Source organism: Callithrix jacchus, chromosome 12 (assembly GCF_049354715.1).
Source record: "Callithrix jacchus isolate 240 chromosome 12, calJac240_pri, whole genome shotgun sequence".
NCBI lineage: Eukaryota > Metazoa > Chordata > Mammalia > Primates > Cebidae > Callithrix > Callithrix jacchus.
Window position 1 is genome coordinate 50,000,234 of NC_133513.1, and position 19,082 is coordinate 50,019,315.

Here is a 19,082-nt window from a genome sequence, read left to right on the forward strand (position 1 = left end):
CATTGGGAGATTTTCCTTCTCTTACCTTTCTCCTCTGCATGGATATGGCACCAACATGCCTGTTCCTAAACCCATTTTTTCTTCCGAAGCTGTCACATGGGTGTGTTTAATACAGCAGAAGTAGCATGACCAATAGTCCCAGTTTGCCTAGAACTGAGGGCCTTCCCCAGATGCAGGATCTTCAGTTTTAAAACTAGGAAAGCTTCAGGCCAACTAGGACAAAATGATTCCCCCTCAGCAGAGATATAAGCAATTTACCCCCTGATAAAATTAGGGGGTTGTGTTTGCAGATAAACAGCATTGGAACCTGGTATGCAGAAGCAAGTACACAGAGAGAAATATGAACGAGGGGGAGAGAAACAACGCTGGCTGCAGACAGTTTTCTGGCAGTAGATCTTACTTGCTCTTCTTGTTTTCTTGGAAATTACTTGGAAGAATCCTCCTAAAGGATGTCTTACTGAGGAGCCTGTCCACCAGCTAGATTGTAGGAGTCTGATGAGCAAAACCATGGCATCTCTCATAGCAGAAGCACACTGCACACAGTAGGTGCTTGCTACATGTGAGTGGAATTAATCACATGCTGTGATGGTGACTTTTATGTAAACATAAGCAAGCTATAGTGCCCAGTTATTTAGGTTTTACTATAAAGTTATTTTATGGCTATGATCAGCATTTACAATCATTTGACTTTAAATAAAGCAGATTACCTTCCACAATGTGGGTGGGCCTCACCCAATCAGTTAAAAGCCTTAGAGCCAAAAAAAAAAAAAAAGAGATTTCCCCAAGAAGATGAAATTCTGCCTCCAGACTGTAACACAGAAATCCTGCTTGAGTTTCCAGTCTGCTGGGTTTTCCTACAGAATTTCAGACCTGAATCACATGAGCCACAATCACATGAGTCAGTTCCTTAAAACAAACTAAAACAATTATGTAAGCACAAACATGTACATTCAATTGGTTCTGTTTCTCTGGAGAGCCTGATCTGACATATCTGCTAATGCTACCTGGTTATAAAGTCATTGAATCAGAGCTTCAGAACAGTAAGAAACCAGGAGACACTATGGACCACAAGATACAGTGCAGATGTCCCCCTCCGTGCCCACAGCACCAGCTCCTAAGGGCAGTACCCATGCTGAGGATATGGCCCCTCTCAGAGAATCCTGCTAGGAAGTAGCTGCCCCAAAGGCTATGCATTCTCTTAACACAGATGCCTTTTGTTCTAAGCTATAAACTGTAATCTCCTGGAACTTCAGTCTCCTGGAAAAGTTCTTCTAGAACTCCACCAGGCACAGGAGGAATGTGCTCTGCTAATGTTTATCAAGTACTGACAACACACCCAGCTTCACTGGGACCATCATTTCATCTTCCTCACAAATCTGGAATGCAGAATTTATTATCATCATCTCCAGTTTATGCAAGAGGAAACTGAGGCTCAGAGAGTGATGAGTATCTTACCAAAGTCAAATTAATAAGTGAGAAACAGCCACAGTTAGAAAGTGGGCAGTGAAAATTTGAACCCAGACACTTTTACCATCATACATGCCTCTGGGATAAAGAAGGCAAAGACCTAGCACTGTGTGGGCACAGGGGCTGCTGCCAATAGTGCCAGGCTGGTTGATGTTGTATTCAGCAATGCCCTTGGTGTGTATGAGCAACACAGACATGGGGCTGGTCACACTAAGCCACCACCATCACTCCTTCCAACCTTGTAACTGTGAAATGGTGCCCCCCCATCCCAGCTCAAGGCCACACTTTCTACGAAGCCTGGACCCTTTCTTGCTAAAACAAAGACAAACCCAAGGAGAGCTCCCACGAGGGCCATGATACCCCAAATCTAGTAGGACTTGGTGTAACTATCACTGGGAAATCCACAACGCCCACCTCCAACCCCTACTCCCTGTCTGCAATTCCTTCAATACAGAGACACAGCAGAATCAATGCGCCAGTGAGGAAGCAGACCCTGCTCTCAGTCCTGTTCCTTAAAAGCTCTGGGATCCAAATCACTTAATCTGTAAAATGAGGGCGCTGCACCTGTCCTGGGGACAGGGACAGGACATTCTAAATCTTTAGCATCTTACAGTTTGAGGGTGAGAACCCCACCATGGTGCCCAGAAAAAAAAGCACACCAGAAAAAAAGGACACCATTGAAATAATAGGACAGAAATAAATGATGCTGGCTGGGCATGGTGGCTCACACCTGTAATCCCAGCACTTTGGGAGGCTGAGGCAGGTGGATCACCTGAGGTCAGGAGTTCAAGATTAGTCTGGCCAACTGGTCTGGAACTCCACCTCAGGTGATCCACCTGCCTCGGCCTCCCAAAATACTGAGCTTACAGGTGTCCACTACCATGCCCGGCTAATTTTTTGTATTTTTAAAGGATAATGAAACCCTGTCCCATTAAAAATACAAAAAATTAGCCGGGTATGGTAGTGAGCACCTGTAAGCTCAGCTACTCAGGAGGCTGAGGCAGGAGAATCACTTGAATCCAGGAGGTGGAGGTTGCAATGAGCCAAGATTGTGCCATTGCACTCCAGCAACAAGAGTGAAACTCCATATCAAAAAAAAAAAAAAAAAGGGAAAGGAAAGGAAGGGAAGGGAGGGAAGGAGAGGGAAGGAAAGCAAGCAAGCCTAGGATTATGTAATTCTAATAGGACATGGGATAAACATGCATGAAAGTGAACCCAAAGAATTTAGACCTCAACATCTAAGGCAAAATCTGTTTCCAAATGGGAAAACCGTAGGAAGCTTTGCTAATTCTTAGGTGAGAAAACCCTGGAAAGCAGTAATGCTAGCCACTCTGAGAGATAGCAGAGGGACAGGTAGACGTCTACAACCTGCTACTTCCACCCATCTCCTCTGAGCTGCATGCAGTGAGAGCTAGGATTGAGTTACAGGGAGTGCCGAGATAAGCAGCTGATGGCCTTTCTCTGGAGCTTCCCCTGCTGTTCTCCAGGCTGGAGGTGGAAGCAGGGAGGTACAGAGATGGGGAAACAGGGAGGGGCCAGCATTAGCATCCTGAAATGAGGGGAGAGAAAAGAATCCCAGGGGAGAGAAAGGGAGCAGGGCATCTCAGGTCAGCATCCCCCAGCTGGAGCCTTGCAACAGCCCAGGAGAGGCACCTCCCTCCATGCAGAGTCGGGCAAAAGTCAGTACTATTCCAGCAGCCCCTGGGCTTTTGGAAGTAGCCAGGAGAAGGGAAGGAAAGGGAAACTGCACTGAAACTCAGGTTCCCTGCTGGTCCATTGAACACTGACGGGCTGTGCTTTTGTATTTTTCAGACCTCCTCTAACAGTGGCCTGAAAGTCTGAATGTTTGTGTACTCCTGCAATTCATATGTGGAAACCCTAGTCCCAATGTAATGGTATTAGGAGGTATGGCCTTTGGGAGGTAATTAGAGCGAGAGGTAATTAGGTTAACAGAACGGAACCTTCATAAATGGGATTAGTACCTTTATAAGAAGAGCCCATCCCTTACTCTTTCTTTCCACCATGTAAGGATACAGGAGAAGTCAGCCATCGGCATCCAGGAAGAGGGGTCTCACCAGACCCCTGATCCTGCTGGCTCCCTGACCTCAGACATCCAGAGTCCAGGGATGTGAGAAGTGTTTGTTGTTTAAACTACTCAGTGTGTGATAACTTCTTACAGCAGCCTGGACTAAGACACCACCACCCCACGTCCATGTGCCCAAGCTCTTCCGGAATCTGCAGAAACACTGGAAGGGACAGGCACTCGGTCCCTCTGTGTGTCTCACCCCTCGCAGTGTGGGAGAGAATCTCCTTGCCTGGGTCTTCATTAATATGGCTACTCTTAGACTCTTCTAACTCTTGCTAATCTGATTGCTTTAATTTGCGTGGAGGTGGTTTATCAGTGAAGTCGAATGCCTTTTTGCATCTTCATTGTGATTTGAATTTCTCTGCTGTGAATTGCTTGTTCATTTTTTTCTCCATTTTCTATTGGTCGGTTGTCTTTTGCTAATTGATTTGGGGCACTTATGTTTTCCAGATACTAATCCTTTGCCTGTTATAAATGTTGCAAATATTTTTCTCCTGTTTAAATCCAGCTCCATTCATTTTTTAAGTTTGGCATCTTTTATTAAGATTTGTAAAAGTCAAGTCATGTTTCTTTTTATTTTTCTCTTTTTTTTTCCTTGTTGTGATTTATTCTAAGAAAAGCTTCACTCTCCCCCAATAGACTCACATATTTTCTTTCATTACTTTGATAATTTTAAGTTTTTCCTTTTTTTGTGTCAATCTTTAACCACCTGCAATATATCTTTTTCATCATGGCGGAATCAGTGCAGAGGAAGCTTCCCTATGTTGTGGCAGTGAGGAAGGAGACCCAGACATCTGAGATCAACTTCCCCTTTGACTACCACACTGCATTTCAACAGAAGAAAAGGCTGACCAACTGGCACCTCCTGTTTCACCTTCCTGTAGGTGACAGGCTTGGTCTTGGGGAAACTCTCCAGGAGACACTGTTTTTACTTAAAACAAGATCAAACCCAAAACCTTTTCACATGTGAGTCCTAAAACTGTAAACCGGAACCCTTTCATATGTGATTCCTGAAACTGTAAACTGTAACCCTTTCATATGTGAGTCCTAAGACTGTAAACCCAAGATTCTTCCATGTGTAATATCTAAAGTATAAGCCTATATAAAGGCGGAACCTTCCTTTGTTAGATGAGCTGAGCTTTGGACCAATTATCCCTCAGGTTCCCGGGCCAAATAAAGTTCTTCCTTCTTCATTCGGTGTTTGAGAGGTCTGTTTCCCGCAGCAGCTCCTGCTACAGTGGCAGGAAGAACAGGCCTGAGATCAGATTATAATTACAACTCCCACTTGTTTTTTAGAGCAGCTTGCTAAACCTCCCTGAGATTGCACTTGCTCAACTAAAATGGACATAATACCTTATTTCATTGATTCAAAGACACCTATTTTAACATTTCTGAAATCAGAATGTAGCTCACAACCACTGATATATCATAGTTTAATTTACAGCTTTCTTAGCAGAACATAAAATAATCACGTGCCTTTCAATCAAGCACTGTTAGATTTTCTGAAATGCATAGGAGAGCATCTTCCACATCACTGAGGGGTCAGATAAGCGGAGGCCCATAAAGGGCCTAGCACAGGCCTGACAGGCCCTCCATCTGAGGGAGTTCCCCTTCATGTCAAAGAATGCAGTTACCTTTAGGTCTTGCTCTGCCACCCAAACCGTCTTCCTTAGCTTCCAGGGACCCCTTTATCCCTCTTCCCCACCAAAGGCCCTTAGCTGACTAAGGCTGCAAGTTCTTTTTATGTGGACACAGATTACTCAAAGCTGACAGTTAAGGGTTCCATGTATTAATCTTTCTCCATAACCACAAATACCACCCTCAGCCCTGGGGATGCCCATGCCTGCCAGGTACCAAGTGCCATCGCCATTGGTGACTATAGGTGACTCCCCCCATGCTGGCTCACAGTAGCCTTTGCTCTGGCTCCTGTCACTGCCCACCTGGTAAGCACTGGTACTAAAGATGGGGAGCAGTGAGCCCCGGTGGCCTTTGCAGATGGAGCTGCCTAAGAACCTCATGGCTAGGCCTGGGGAAGGCAGGAAGGAAGCAAGAGCAATGTGGCAGGCTGCGAAGAAACCAGAAGCCCTCGGCAGGTGCTGTGCATGCCGGGTGGACTTCAGGCACTTTGCACAGTGGCTCACTCAGTCCCCACAACCGCCACTGGAGGGAGTGGCTTCAGTAAAGCCCGTACCAATTACAGATGAAGGGTCTGAGCTCCAGGGGGGATACTGAGACTATACCTCTGAGGAGCTCACTCATCTGTGCAGCTGTCTCGCCTTTTTGGCTGCCATACAAAGGTAGAACAGGAGGCTAGGGGGCCAGAAAGCCCCATCAATGTCAAGGCCACAAACCTGGGTGGAGCACCTACTACTCAGCAGGGCCATACCGGGTCTCACAGCCTAGGCAGATGGAACAGAAAGGTCTGTCCCCCAGCTCCTCTCTCTATGCCCCAAACGACAGCAGAACACATGCCAAACACACACACACACACACACACACACACACACACACACCACACACACACCAAGTCCCCGTCACAGCTCTCAGAGATCCCTAGCCTTTGTTCACTGCCTGGCTCAGGAGGGAGCTCTACGCTCAGCCACACAATCACAACCAGGGAATCGTAGGCCACAGGCTGGACCGCGAGTTACCAGCAGATCACAGCAATTCCCTGTGGGCTCTTCCCACACTCACCATGATGCTTCATCTTTACATCATCCATCTGAGAAGTTTATCAGCATCCCAAGAATCAAGAGTGACCCTTGATTGGAAAAACTGAATTTCCCCCAATATATCATAAAAAGTAAATTTGAAACTACACAAGAGTTGATGATCTATCTGAAACATGCAGGAAAGCCTTCATTCCCTAAGTCACCCCCATTGCTGAGCCTCCAGAAAAACTGATGTTGCCTAGGCAATGATGTGGCTGGTCCCATAGACCAGGGCTAGCAATGGGCACTCAGGAAGAGGCCCAGACTAATTCCAAGGGGATCTGCCAGCAGAACCAGGAAAGGAAGGAACTAAGCATGACCTGGCTCTTAAGTGCTGCATGGCCTTGTTGAAGAAGCATTTTGAATTCTCCCAAAAAACTGTTGGGAAAGAGTTGTTATTCTCATTGCACCAGTGACTTTCCAAGGCCACCCCAGTGGAATTAGGATGAAAATTGAGTTGGCCTGGATCCATCCACCATGCTATAGGCATTTTGAAAATAAGCATTAAGCCAGCCCAAGGGTGGAAAAATGAGACCAGGCACAGTGGCTCACACCTGTAATCCCAGTGCTTTGGGAGGCTAAGGCAGGCAGATTACCTGAGGTCAGGAGTTCGAGACCAGCCTGGGCAACATGGAGAAACCCTGCCTCTACTAAAAATACAAAAATTAACCGGGTGTGGTGGCATGCACCTGAATTCCAGCTGCTCAGGAGGCTGAGGCAGGAAAATTGCTTGAACTCGGGAGGCAGAGGTTTCAGTGACCTAAGATCATACCAGTGCATTCCAGCCTGGGTGACAGAGCGAGACTCTGTCTAAAAAAAATGGAAAACAATCTAGGACACTATTTCCCACCTTAGAATCCTCAGAAAATTAGCTAAGGGAGCATCTCTTGGCTGGGAAGTCTGGAAGGGTGGCAGGATCTTCTTGGCCTCCAAATACCCCCCAGAGCTACCTACCTATAGGTGGCAGGTGATAGGGCATCTCTCTAGGGTCAGGTGAACAGCCCTGTGTCACCGTAAATCCACTTCTAATGATTTTCTTCTTGCTTGATTTTGGGGCTCCCCTCCAGAAGCTGGCAATATCTCCTTCATCACCTGCTGCCTTAACTCGTCCCTCAGACCCACACTCACCCCCAACTTCACAATTCTCATGGCACAAGAGACTTCTTACTTCTTGTCTTCCTGGAAAAATTAGTGTCCTCCACAGGGCTGTAGACACTGTCCCTCACCCCTAGACACTTCATTTTCTCTCCTTATACATACATGATCAAGTATTTCCTCCAGAGAATTGTTGCTTGAATATTTGCATGGTGACAAGAAACGTCTTCTTAACAAAAGAAATGGGGCACTAATGGTAAATAAACATCACTAAGAAATACCAGGGAGGAGATTCTGTCAGTCACCTCCCTAATCCCTCCCTCCCCCTCCCAGCACTGTTCTAGAATCACTGTCCCCAGTGTCCACGAAAGGGGTCATGAACAACGGCTACAAAGAGCTACGGTGCAGATAACCAGGATATCCGCTCCCTCAACTTCCCAGTGTTCCTGTGCAGCATTACTCCCTAGATAATCCAACCAAAAAGCTGTAGGAACTAACAACAACAACAAAAAAAACTGAAGGAGGTTGAGGAAAATCAGCATGCCAAAATCAAAAGTGTCCCGAGAACATATTATGACAGCAAGAATAAAGATGGGGTGCAAGGCAGCTTTAAGCAAGAATTTCACGTGACGCTTAGTGACTTCAGTGTAATGTGTGGAGAATCCCAACAGTGAAGGGTGTGCTGCTTGACTGGACAAATAACTTGTACAGTGGAGCAAAGGGAAATAAAGCATTTATCACTGCCCCTCAGCAGGAAAACATGTAGGGAGCAATGAAACCAGTACAAAGTGGAGTTAACATCCAAATAACTATTGTTATTGTGATTTGATTATAAAACCTCTACCATAAGCAAAAAACTAAATCTTGCGAGATGAAATACATAATGTAAACAAAATCAGCTGAAATCTGATGTTACCATCCTTGATTGCACCAACAAAATCATGGGGAAGAATATAAAAACAGCCTCATGCTTCTCATCTTCAGTAGATTATGTTTCATTCCTGATAAAGAGAATGGGCTAGAATATATTTACAAAAGTAAGTTTTAAAATACTGTATGCTATTTAATACACATTTTCCAAAAGAGTCTCCTAAAACAAAATGACATCAAAAGGCTGGGGGTGGGGGAGCGGGGGGAAGATAACAGGCAAATTACACCAAGTTAATGCAAAGAAAAAAAGCAGCATTGGTCAAGCTAAAACTCAAGTTCAAATCCTAAAACAAGAAATGGAAATTGAATGAGAGGCCAGGTGTAGAATCTCACACCTATAATCCCAGCACTTTAGGAGGCTGGTGGATTGCTTGAGCCCAGAAGCTTGAGAGAAGCTTCGGCAACATACTGAGACCCTACCTCTACAAAAAACACAAAAATTAGCCATGCATGGTGGCAGACGCCTGTAGTCCCAGCTACTCTGGAGGCTGAGGTGGGAGGATCACTTGAACCTGGGAGGCGGAGGTTGCAGAGAGCTGAGATTGTGCCGCTGCACTCCAGCCTAGAAGACAGAGCAAGACCTTAGATCAAAAAAAAAAAAAAAAGAAAGAAAAGAAAAAAGAGAGAAAAAAGAAAAAGAAAATGGAATGAGTTATGAGTAAAAGTAAAAAGGTGACAGATGTGTCGTTAGTTACACGTATATTATTATATATCAGCCTCTACAGCAAATCCCAAAGCACACATATATTCTGATTTTTATACTTTTAGTGAGGATTTTCAATGTGTAGTGGGGTGGAGGGGGTCACATTGTGCAGCACACAGCCTTTCACTCAAAAAAGCAATCCTTTAGCATCTGCCTCCCCAGTCAAACCCCTGTCACAGCACACATGTAAGCACCTTAGCCGCTACTCACCCATGTACACCCCAACTCTGCCCCAGGCCTTGTCTCGATGCTGGGATAGAAACTTGAACAATACAAGCAACATCCATGGTCTAGTGGTGCTTTCAGGCTAATGAAGGAGATGAACCATAAAAAGAAAACAGATACATGGAGCAAAGAGGAGAGGAAGAAGAAGAAAGGGAAGAGGACAGGGAGGAGAAATAGAAGGAGAAGAAGAAGAAGGAGGAGAGGAGGAGAAGAAGGAAAAGAATGAGAAGGAGGAAAAGGAGAGGAATAAGAGGAAGAAAGAGAAGGAGGAGGAAGAGGCAAATTCACAGAGACGGAAAGCAGATCTTTGGTTGCCAGTGTCTGAGTGGAGGAGGATGGAGGTGAGCATTGATGGCTTCGGGTTTGTTTTTGAAGTGAGAAAAATGTTCTGGAACTAGACAGTGGTGATAGTAGGACAACATTTTGAATGTACTAAATGTCACTGAATTACACACTTTAAAATGGCTAAAATGGTAAATTTCATGTTATGTGTATTTTACCATCATTTTTAAAGACACTTGCAGACATGGTAAGTGCTAGGAAGAAAAGTAGGCAGGTGTTGAAAAAGAGAGACTAGGATGGGGCTCACTGAAAGTGGGTGGCCAGTGAAACAGCATTCAGCTGAGAGATGAATGATGACACAGAAGAGCCTCATGAGGATCTGGGGAAAGAGCATTCCAAGCAAAGGGACGCACATGTTGGAAATTAGGTTGAAGGGGTGGGCAGGTGCCAGCAAAGGCCTGTAAGTGCCATGAAAGCCACTGAGGCAGGGGAATGCATGAGCTAACTCATGTGTCCAAAAGTGTGTGGCTCCTGTGGGAAAAAAACTGTAGGCATGAGCTTGAGGCAGGATGGGCAGCGGACTCACTGGGATCAGGGCCACCATGGGAATGTCTGTAGGCGGGTTCAGGGCTCCGTGCAGGACTCCAGGCAGAGCTGGCCTGCAAGGTCGGGACTTGCATGCCTGGAAACAGGACACATTGAGGTCAGGAGGGCCCAGGCCCAGCAGGCAAGGTTGCTGTGGTTACTGGATGGGCCCCAGGAAACAGGAAAGCCAGATGCCTAGTGAGAAGGATGGTGTCACACAGCTTCCATGAGGGCAGTAAAAGTGACTTGATGCTGAGTAATAGAGTGCTAAAGTGGGTGACTCCCTCAGGTCCCTGGTCAGGGCTGCATCTGGGAGCACATCCTGAGCCCAGCTATGGAGAATGGAGGCAGTGGAGGCTGGAGAATGGAGGCAGTGGAAGCTGGAGCCCCACTAGGCTCAGAGCACTCCACTGGCTGGAATGAGGGCAGGCCAGTGAGCAAGCACAGGAGGGCTGGCTGCCTGGTAGGAAACCCAAAAGAAAGAAGCAGCTTCCTGAGTGGTCAGGCTGGATTCACAAACAGGAGAGTGGGAAGAGAGGGAGGGAAAGACGTCTGGCTCTCAGGCAAAAGCATCCAGACAGATGAAGAGATGGTCACAGAGGAACCAATTTAACAGTGGCAGAAACGGTCAATCAAGATAAAACTGATGGGGCCAGGCACAGTGACTCATGCCTATAATCCCAGCACTTTGGGATGCTGAGATGGACAGATCACCTGAGGTCAAGAATTCAAAACCAGCCTGGCCAACATGATGAAACCATGTCTCTGTTAAATACAAAAATTAGCTGGGCATGGTATGGATGCCTGTAATCTCAGCTACTTGGGAGGGTGAGACAGGAGAATCGCTTGAACCCAGGAGGCAGTGGTAGCAGTGAGCCAAGATCACACCACTGCCCTCCAATCTGGGCCACAGACTGAGACTCTATCTCAAATAAAATAAAAATAGAACTGAAGAACTAACAGGTCCAAATAGGGAAGTTTCCTGGGTCAGCAGTGTGGACATGTGAGTCCTGTGTCCCTAGGTCACACCCAGCTCTGGCCCTGAGAACCTGGGATAACTGAGTAAGCACCGAGGAGCCCACAAGGTTGTGAAGTTCATAATTCCTAACACAGGGTGTGCATTCCTGTGGCGGCCAAGGAGAATGAAGAGGGAATGAGATTGCACAGGCTGTGGCCATGCTGCAGGGCTTTGACTTAAGTCTTGCTGGGATATAATGTGATAACACGCCTGCTCTGAGTCTCCATATACTCAATACACAGGACAACAAACTTTGTCAGAAAGGTGATAGAACAGTAAACATGATGTTAGATGAGAAAACTACCAAGCAGAGGGCTCCACATCATCCACAACAGCATAGAACCTCTGAAGGTTCCTGCCAAAGCATAAAGTGAAAACAAAAAAGAGAAATGCCCTGGCCGGGCGCGGTGGCTCAAGCCTGTAATCCCAGCGCTTTGGGAGGCCGAGGGGGGCGGATCACCTGAGGTCAGGAGATCAAGACCATCCTAGCCAACATGGTGAAACCCCCTCTCTACCAAAAATACAAAAATTAGCTGGGCGTGGTGGTGCGCGCCTGTAGTCCCACCTACTCAGAAGGCTGAGGCAGGAGAATCGCTTGAACCCGGGAGGCAGAGGTTGTAGTGAACCAAGATGGTGCCACTGCACTCCAGCCTGGCAACAGAGACTCAGACTCAAAAAAAAAAAAAGAAATGCCAGTGATGTGTCCAGTGTGCCCCCACCTCCTCTTCTTCCTACCTTTCACAGTCTACCTCTAAGCTTTCACCCCAGCTTACTTCTGTGGGTTCCAAATGTGGGTCCCAGAGTCAAGAAAACCTCCGAGGTTCTGTAAATGAGAATCATCCACATCACCAGTGTTTACTAGCACTCTCACCAGGCACAACTCCACGGCTGTGAGGTTTTCAGGCACACCTTGTCCTGCCTGCCTGTCTGTCTGTAGGGCCACAGAGACTGTAACTTGAGTCCAAGGGATGGCAAAGTCAGGCTTGCCAGGAGTGAGGAATGTTCCCAGGAAAGAAGGGAGAGGGGAGGCTTTAGAGCACAGGCAGGACTGGGGACGAGGGTCCAGAGGAGACTCAGTGTCACTCTAGGCTGACCAGGACTGAGCCAAGTCATGCTCAGGGATCCCAAGGGGCCAGCACACAGTTAAGCAGAGGTACAACAGGTGCTTCCTTCAGAACAAATGTATGGGGAGGGGACCAGGAAAGAGGATGCCTGTCAGTGAGACAGGAATAGCATTGCGTGGTCACGGGAGCATGGAAAACCCCTAACAACAGCTAAAACAAGAACAAGGCAAAGAAACGACAACATAACAGAAAACCCAAAGGAAGAGCAAAAACAGCCGAAATCCCATTCAGGGTAACTTGTCCATGGCTCTTCTGGGCAAACCCAAAGAAGGAAGAAAGGAGACAGTAACCCAGGGGGGCTCCCTGAAATCTCCTCTTCTTCCAGAATGCCTAATAATTATTCCATCCCCTAATTAAAGAAACACCCATAAAATTAGAAACCCAGACTCAGCGGGGAATGACACGTTCTGATGAGCATGCCCGCACTTCTCTCTCAAGTGTGTACTTTCACGTCTCACTAACAGTTTCTTGCCTTTCATATTATCCTGACTCATTTCCAAGTTCCTTCTCAAGACAGTGTCAAGAGCCTGGATTCCAGCTGGGGCTGGGGGCTCACCAGCATCTGGAGAACCTCCTGAGTCCTCTGGCAACATCAAGAGAAGGAAAAGAAGATCCCTCCATGAGGGGAATCCCTGCACACTCCCCTCCCTGTATGTCCCTGCGCACTCCCTGCCCTGGGACATGGCACGGCTGCTTTGCACCAAGCCTCACCCTTGGCACTCAAGTCAGCTGTGCTCCCTACGATCCGTCTACCCACTGTCTCCAGGACAAGCACTGTCCCAATCACCAAAGCTGGCACATAGTAATGCAGGAAAGTGAATGGATTAGTGAATGAGTGAACAAATGAATGTGTGCACAGATCACTTGTTCAATTGGAGTCCCGAGTTTGGAAGTGAATGAATGGGGAAGAAAAAAAAAATCAGTCACCAGACCCCAGATCCAAATCATGAGATGTAGTAGCTGAGTGACCTTGGATGTAGCGTATCACTTCTCTGAGCCTCAGCTTCCTTATCCGAAGGTGGCCTTGCAACCCTGTGGGGATATGGGAGCAGCAAGGGCTGGGTAGGCACCCAGTCAACATAAAGCTTACGGGCTGTTGCCATCTTTCATCACAACCCCAGGACATGAAGCAGATCCTGTGCATCCTGGGACCTCCAGCTGAAAGCTCTTCAGGCTCCTGGGCAGGGAGCAGGCAATGCGACCTCCCAGGGCTCAGGTGGGGTGGGGCTGGCAAGGTGGCTTGTCACTTCACCAGTTAATGATGCAGCTGCCAGCACAGCCCAGCCCAGAAGGCCCCAACCTTGGCACCAGCCACCTACAGCCACGTCACAGCTCTGCCCCAACCTCCCCGGAAGGGACCTGCTATGTCTTGTTCAAAAACAAGGATTTAACACTGTGTGCCAGCGCTGTGCTGGGCCCAGGGGAGGAAGGCAGAGTGGAGTAAGGCCTCATGTGCTAGTGCCTTTGAGTCCATCAGAGAGCCAGGAAAGCAGATGAGGAATGACAATGACAGGGTGGCAAGTGCCAGGGCAGGGTTGGGTCCTATATGCCCGGCAGCCACAAAGGAGCAAGCATTTCCCTATGCAAGGGCATCCCTGAGCATTCCAGGGCAGTGCGCCAGTCCTGATGGAATCTGTCAGGTGGATGAAGGCGGAAGGACATTTCCAACAGCAAGAGCCACTCATGCCAAGACCAGAAGCAAGAGCAAGCATGTCCAGATGGTGCGAATGTGGCCTGTGGCACCTGGTGGGGACCGGCCAGCAGTGAGCCTGACATGGAGAAGGGCCACATCACCAAAGGGCCTGCGTGCTCAGCTCTGAAACAGGACTTTGTCCTGGATTGAAAACTTCAAAGGGCGAAGGCACATAAGCCTTGCGAACTGTAAAGTGCATGCAGCATCCACAGAAACTACCATCCCCAACAGGATTGAGTCCTGTGCCAATCCAAGCCTCAGCAGCCAGCCAGCTTCTGGCCCAGGGGTCCAGAACGACCTCCTTCACCCACAGGTGTACCAGTCCACAGGACTGACTGGCACATGACTTTGCATACAAAACACCTGAAATGTAGGCTCTCATCTACAGTTGCTACAACCACTTGGGGCTGGTCATTCATTGTATGGAACATTCCCTGATGCCTTCTCTCCGGATGCCCAGTGGAATACCAGGCACAACCCACAGCATCCTCCCACCAAGAGGATCTGGAGGAAAAGGGACAATCCACAGGAAGGGGCCCTAGCCGAGAACTGCTGTGCCACGCATGCCAGGGAGAGAGGAACTGCATGTCTATACCACACCCTGGCCCAGTCCCAATGGCAAGGGTCACACATATGCCCTTGTTCACCCTGCCATTGCCACCCACGTCAGAGCACAATCTGACATCTCAATGGTGTCTTCCCAGAACTCAGGCTTTCCACAACAAGACACAGCAAGTCTCAACTCCCCCACCCCAGTAGGGCTCCTGGACACCTCTGCAGCAGCCTCGAAGCCCAAAAGTCCTGATCAAAAGACAAAAGCCCAGGCTCATGGGACCTGACGCCCACAGGACAAGGGTTTCAAGCCCCCAGCCCTCATCACCCCAGTGCCCATCTTGAAGAAGAGCACAGCCTGACCCTGCTGATTTTTCTACTTCCTGGGGGACTGGCAGGCTGCCCCTCCATGACTCCCAGCCACGTACCTCGCTTGGTCTTTGGAGGCCTGAGACCCTCGTCCTGGGCCAGGGCCTCCCAAGTCTCCCGCTCCCTCCAGCGCCTCAGCTGCTCCTCCCGCATCTTGTAGAAGAGGATGTGCTTTTGCACATCGCTGAGCTCGGCGAGGAGCTCGGGGTCGATGTACATGTCATGCAGGATCTGCTGCAGCATGATACCGCCTGGGATGCCCGCACCGGAAGGGCAGCTGGCTGAAGAAGCAGGGCCAGGCAGAACGACTGAAGGGTGGCTCTCCACTCGTCAATCCAGGACCACTTCTCTATGCAGGTGCCCCTTCTCTATGCAGCATCGTTAGTTGGCCTCAGCTCACAGCCAGCAACAGACTCTTCTCCTCTACCCAGGATAGCTAAAGAGGCCAGGCAACAGGAACCAAAGGGGCAGCTGGGACTCTGCAAGGTGGAGCAGCCCCCAGGAGCAATCTAGTCCTTTTGCTGTGTCACTAAGCACAGCATCCCAGCAGAGCTCATGTCTTGGCCTCACCTGGGGTTCTGGGACAATGAGGAGGGCCCAAGCCTCCAGCTCAGCCAGGCAATACCCAGCCCTGCCTGGGCCAGTAGGTGTCAAGTGATCTGTTAGTGGAAGGTAACAATGACACCAGCTGTATCGATGACACTGCCCTGGCCAGCTGGGAACCGATCTCTCCTCTGCAGATAAGAGGAGGAGAAGGAGGCAGCTTTGCCTACTAAGTTCCATGTCTTTTCAGCCAATTTCAAACAGAGACCAGAGGAGCCTGGCAGGAGCTGCTGAGCCCCTCAGCCCCCTCAGCCCCTCTCTCTCTGCTGCCTCCTTCATTGCCAATTTTCTTCTTTTCTTTCTTCTTTTCCAGAACACTTGGCATTCTGAGGTGATGTGTTTTAAAACTTTGCCTTGGGAGAAGAAAGATTTTCCCTCCTATCTGTATTATAGCCAAGAAAGAAAACAAAATGGAATCAGTAGACAACTGGAGGGGATTTTATCGTGGAATTTCAGGACAGAAAGGAAGCAGACATCCATTTGGCCTATAATAAGATCATACAGCCATGCGTGTCCTGACAGATAAACCCTCCAGGGGCCAATTTGAATGGTTGTTAATCTTGTTGTTTGTTGCAGATATCTGGAGTTGACCAAAAAGAAAGAAGATGAACCGGCTCTTCTCTGTGCCCTGATCAGAAGCACGCTGGAAGGGCAGGATGTTGCCTTCTGCCAGGAGGGAACCCACCTGCTCATATTTAGAGCAAAAGTTCACCCTAAATATGTGCTCGGAGCTAACCACAGATGCCTTTTATTAGGACAAGGATATTGAAGCTCAGAGAAAGTAAATGGCTTGCCTACAGCTACCTAATGCACAAGTCACCCTATTAGGACTCCCTCATTTTGAAATTTGACATTCACTAGCAACTATGAATCTGTCCATGGTTTGAAAACATAACCCGACTGGCGATAACAAATGAACCAACAGGATTTGGCACTGTGGCTTGGTTGGATTGGTGACCTTCCTGTCTCCTTCCCTGCCCATGAGGGTGGAAGGTGGATCAGGTACCCAAGAGTGATGGAAGTGGGGTGGAGAGTCGGGCTCTTGCCCCTCCGCAAGGTTAACACGACAGGAAGACAGACTAAGCAGGTTCAGATGAGCTGTAAGCTGACAGAGTAGAAGCTCCTGCTTAGCTGGGCAATGTCCAGGTCACAGGAGGGGAGTCAGGCGCCGCACCCAGGTCCAGCTGGCTGGTCCCAGTGTGACCCACACCTTCCTGGAGGCTGCACAGGACTGGCCTGTCCCCTGCAGATATGTGGTCCCGGACTCCCATCTGCCTGCCACTCTTCTCCCACCCCAGGCCTTGCACCGACTCCCCTGCGGGAGTCCTGACTCCCCTCATTTTCTGAGACCTGGGGTCCTCCCCAGTCTCCATTCAGCTATTCTCTTTCTCGCCCTCACAGTGGCTGGTGGGAGACCCCCGAATCCAGAGAGGAGATAAGGGGAGGAAGGTCCCCGGGGTGTCTGGGCTCCTGTGGCAGCTTCTTTCTGTCTTTCCCGGGCCGCCAGATGCCTACGACCACAAGAGGGCATGGGGCAGAGACAACCCTGTAGAAAGCAGCAGGAATGGGCCGGCTGGAGGCGGGCGCGAATGGCGATGGCGCCACCCTGGAGGACCCTGGGAAGGGTGGGAGGAGGCCGGACCACAATGACCCCCGCTAGCGCCCACTGTGTGCGACCGAGGGGATCGCGCTGGGGGCGGGTGCTCCCTGGCACTCCCAGGTAAGTGGGGCCGGAGGCCAAGACACACCGAATTGCTGGGACGTGAGAGTGACGCAGCCGCGATGGCAGCCCGGGAGCGAGCAGGGTCCGGCATCTGGAAAGACTCGCCCTCAATTCTCCTGGGCGGCGGCGGCGCTCGGTCCGCTTGGGGCGCCCCCGGGCGGCCGCACGGGGAGGCACTCGGCTTAGCAACCTGGGTGAACCGGGTCCGCTTGGACCCCGGGAGCAGGTGTCGCACGGAACAGCAGAGTCCGCGGCTGGAAACCAGGCAGGAGAGCTACGGAGTATTCACACAGGTTTTCTGCCGCCTTTCAACTGGTTTTTATTTTGCTTTCATTTTTCACCGGCCCATGTGGCTTGTTTAATGCTGCACGCTAACGCAGTTTCTTCCGGGCCCGGAGGCACACGCACGCAACACTGTTGTGCAAGTGACTGGAAAGCACCTGAATGTCCCTCCGTGGGAGTGGGTTGCCCAGCGTGGAGCTCTACTTCTGTCACAGTGAGGTCGACTGTTTTGGCGAGGGAAGGGGCCACCGCTGATAAAATGAAAAGACACCATGCGGAATACTATGCGCAGGGTAATCCATTTTTCAAAATTCTGTATGTTCAATTACTTCTGTGGAGACAAAGGGAAAAATACGGAATATCACACACCTAATTGTTTAGCATTGCTTCTTCACTCCTTGGAATGGGGGGAACTAAGACTTTGAACAACTCTGTTGTTTTACACAATGAGTAGGATATACTTACATAATTCAGATGACTGAACTATAATGCATTTTAAGTTTTAAAATGTGATCTAAAAGAACGAACTTCTGGGAGCTCAGCATCTATGGAGCAGGGACTCACCCCAGAGAGGGAACTGCAGCCAAACCAGGCTTCCCTATGCCAGGAAGACTGGGTAGTGGCAATGGAGAAACCATCCATGTCCCCTGGGGTTCCTAAGCTGAGGAGGGCTTTGAGGGATCTCTTAGAAGCTGCTCTGGCACTAGTGTGGAGAGGACACTGGGAGAGCAGAAGTCAGGGTGAACAGCCAGTGGACTCTGGCCAAAGTCCAAGAGAAGGTGATAGGGACTGAGCCAGCCTTGCCAGTGGGAGCCAAGGAGGGCAGAAATGGGGGTCCCGGAGACTCCTATCAGGCACTCTGCTTCCACATAAAATCCTTTCAAAGCTAAAGTCCATATGACCAGTGATGGCCAGACAGCCCCATCATCTCAGTGTGGCTGAGCCTGGCACAGCCACCACGTAAGGATCGGCGACAGCAGGTGAGTCTAGAGTAGTTTCTTCCTTGTCTCCACTGAAAAATCATGGGTGTCAAAATCAATAGCATCTCCTATATGAGTGCAACAACTACTTAGAAAATACCATGTAAAAAAAAATTCTTTCGTAATGGGAATAAGACATATGAAACACTTGGAATGAATTTAATAGTGTGGGAGCCTGTATTGAAGAAAGTAAAACTCTTTGCTGAGAGCACACCTAGAATTTAATTAAGTTTAACATAATTAAGGTCATAGAGGAACACACCACACTGACACGCAGAAAAAACCCATACTGTAAAATGTGCCATTCATCTGTGCGTTAGCCGGTCTCCAAGATGGCTCCAATGATGCCCTCGTCCTGGAACTGACACCGTTGCACAGTCACGCTCGCATGTATTAGAGTTGGTCTGAGTGATCAATCGAATATGCCAGAAGTGACATGTGCCAACAGATAGATTACTGGTTGCACACTCTCTCTGATAACTCACTGTGGGGGAAATTATATTGAGAAAGCCACGTGGAGAACTGAAGCCTCCCACCACCAGCAGTCATGGAATGAGGCTGGAAGGGATCCTCCAGCCCTGGCCAGCAGTTTCACTGCAGCCTTGTGAGAGACTCGGAGCCACAGTCACCCACCAAAGCTGCTCCTAGATTCCT

At 49.0% G+C, this 19,082-nt stretch overlaps 1 protein-coding gene across 3 annotated transcripts in view; it reads right to left on the reverse strand.

Annotated features, from left to right (window-relative positions):
• SH2D4B (SH2 domain containing 4B) overlaps positions 1–17,498 on the reverse strand; it is a 100,991-nt gene extending 83,493 nt beyond the window's left edge. For 2 of the 3 annotated variants that reach the window (XM_078345441.1, XM_035267820.3), the window contains exon 1: positions 14,900–17,498. In XM_078345441.1, coding sequence (XP_078201567.1) covers positions 14,900–15,083 — 184 coding nt within the window. In that variant the 5' untranslated portion in view covers positions 15,084–17,498. The remainder of the gene's footprint in view (positions 1–14,899) is intronic. The other variant, XM_078345442.1, reaches the window with a different exon arrangement.
• Positions 17,499–19,082: the final 1,584 nt, after the last annotated feature.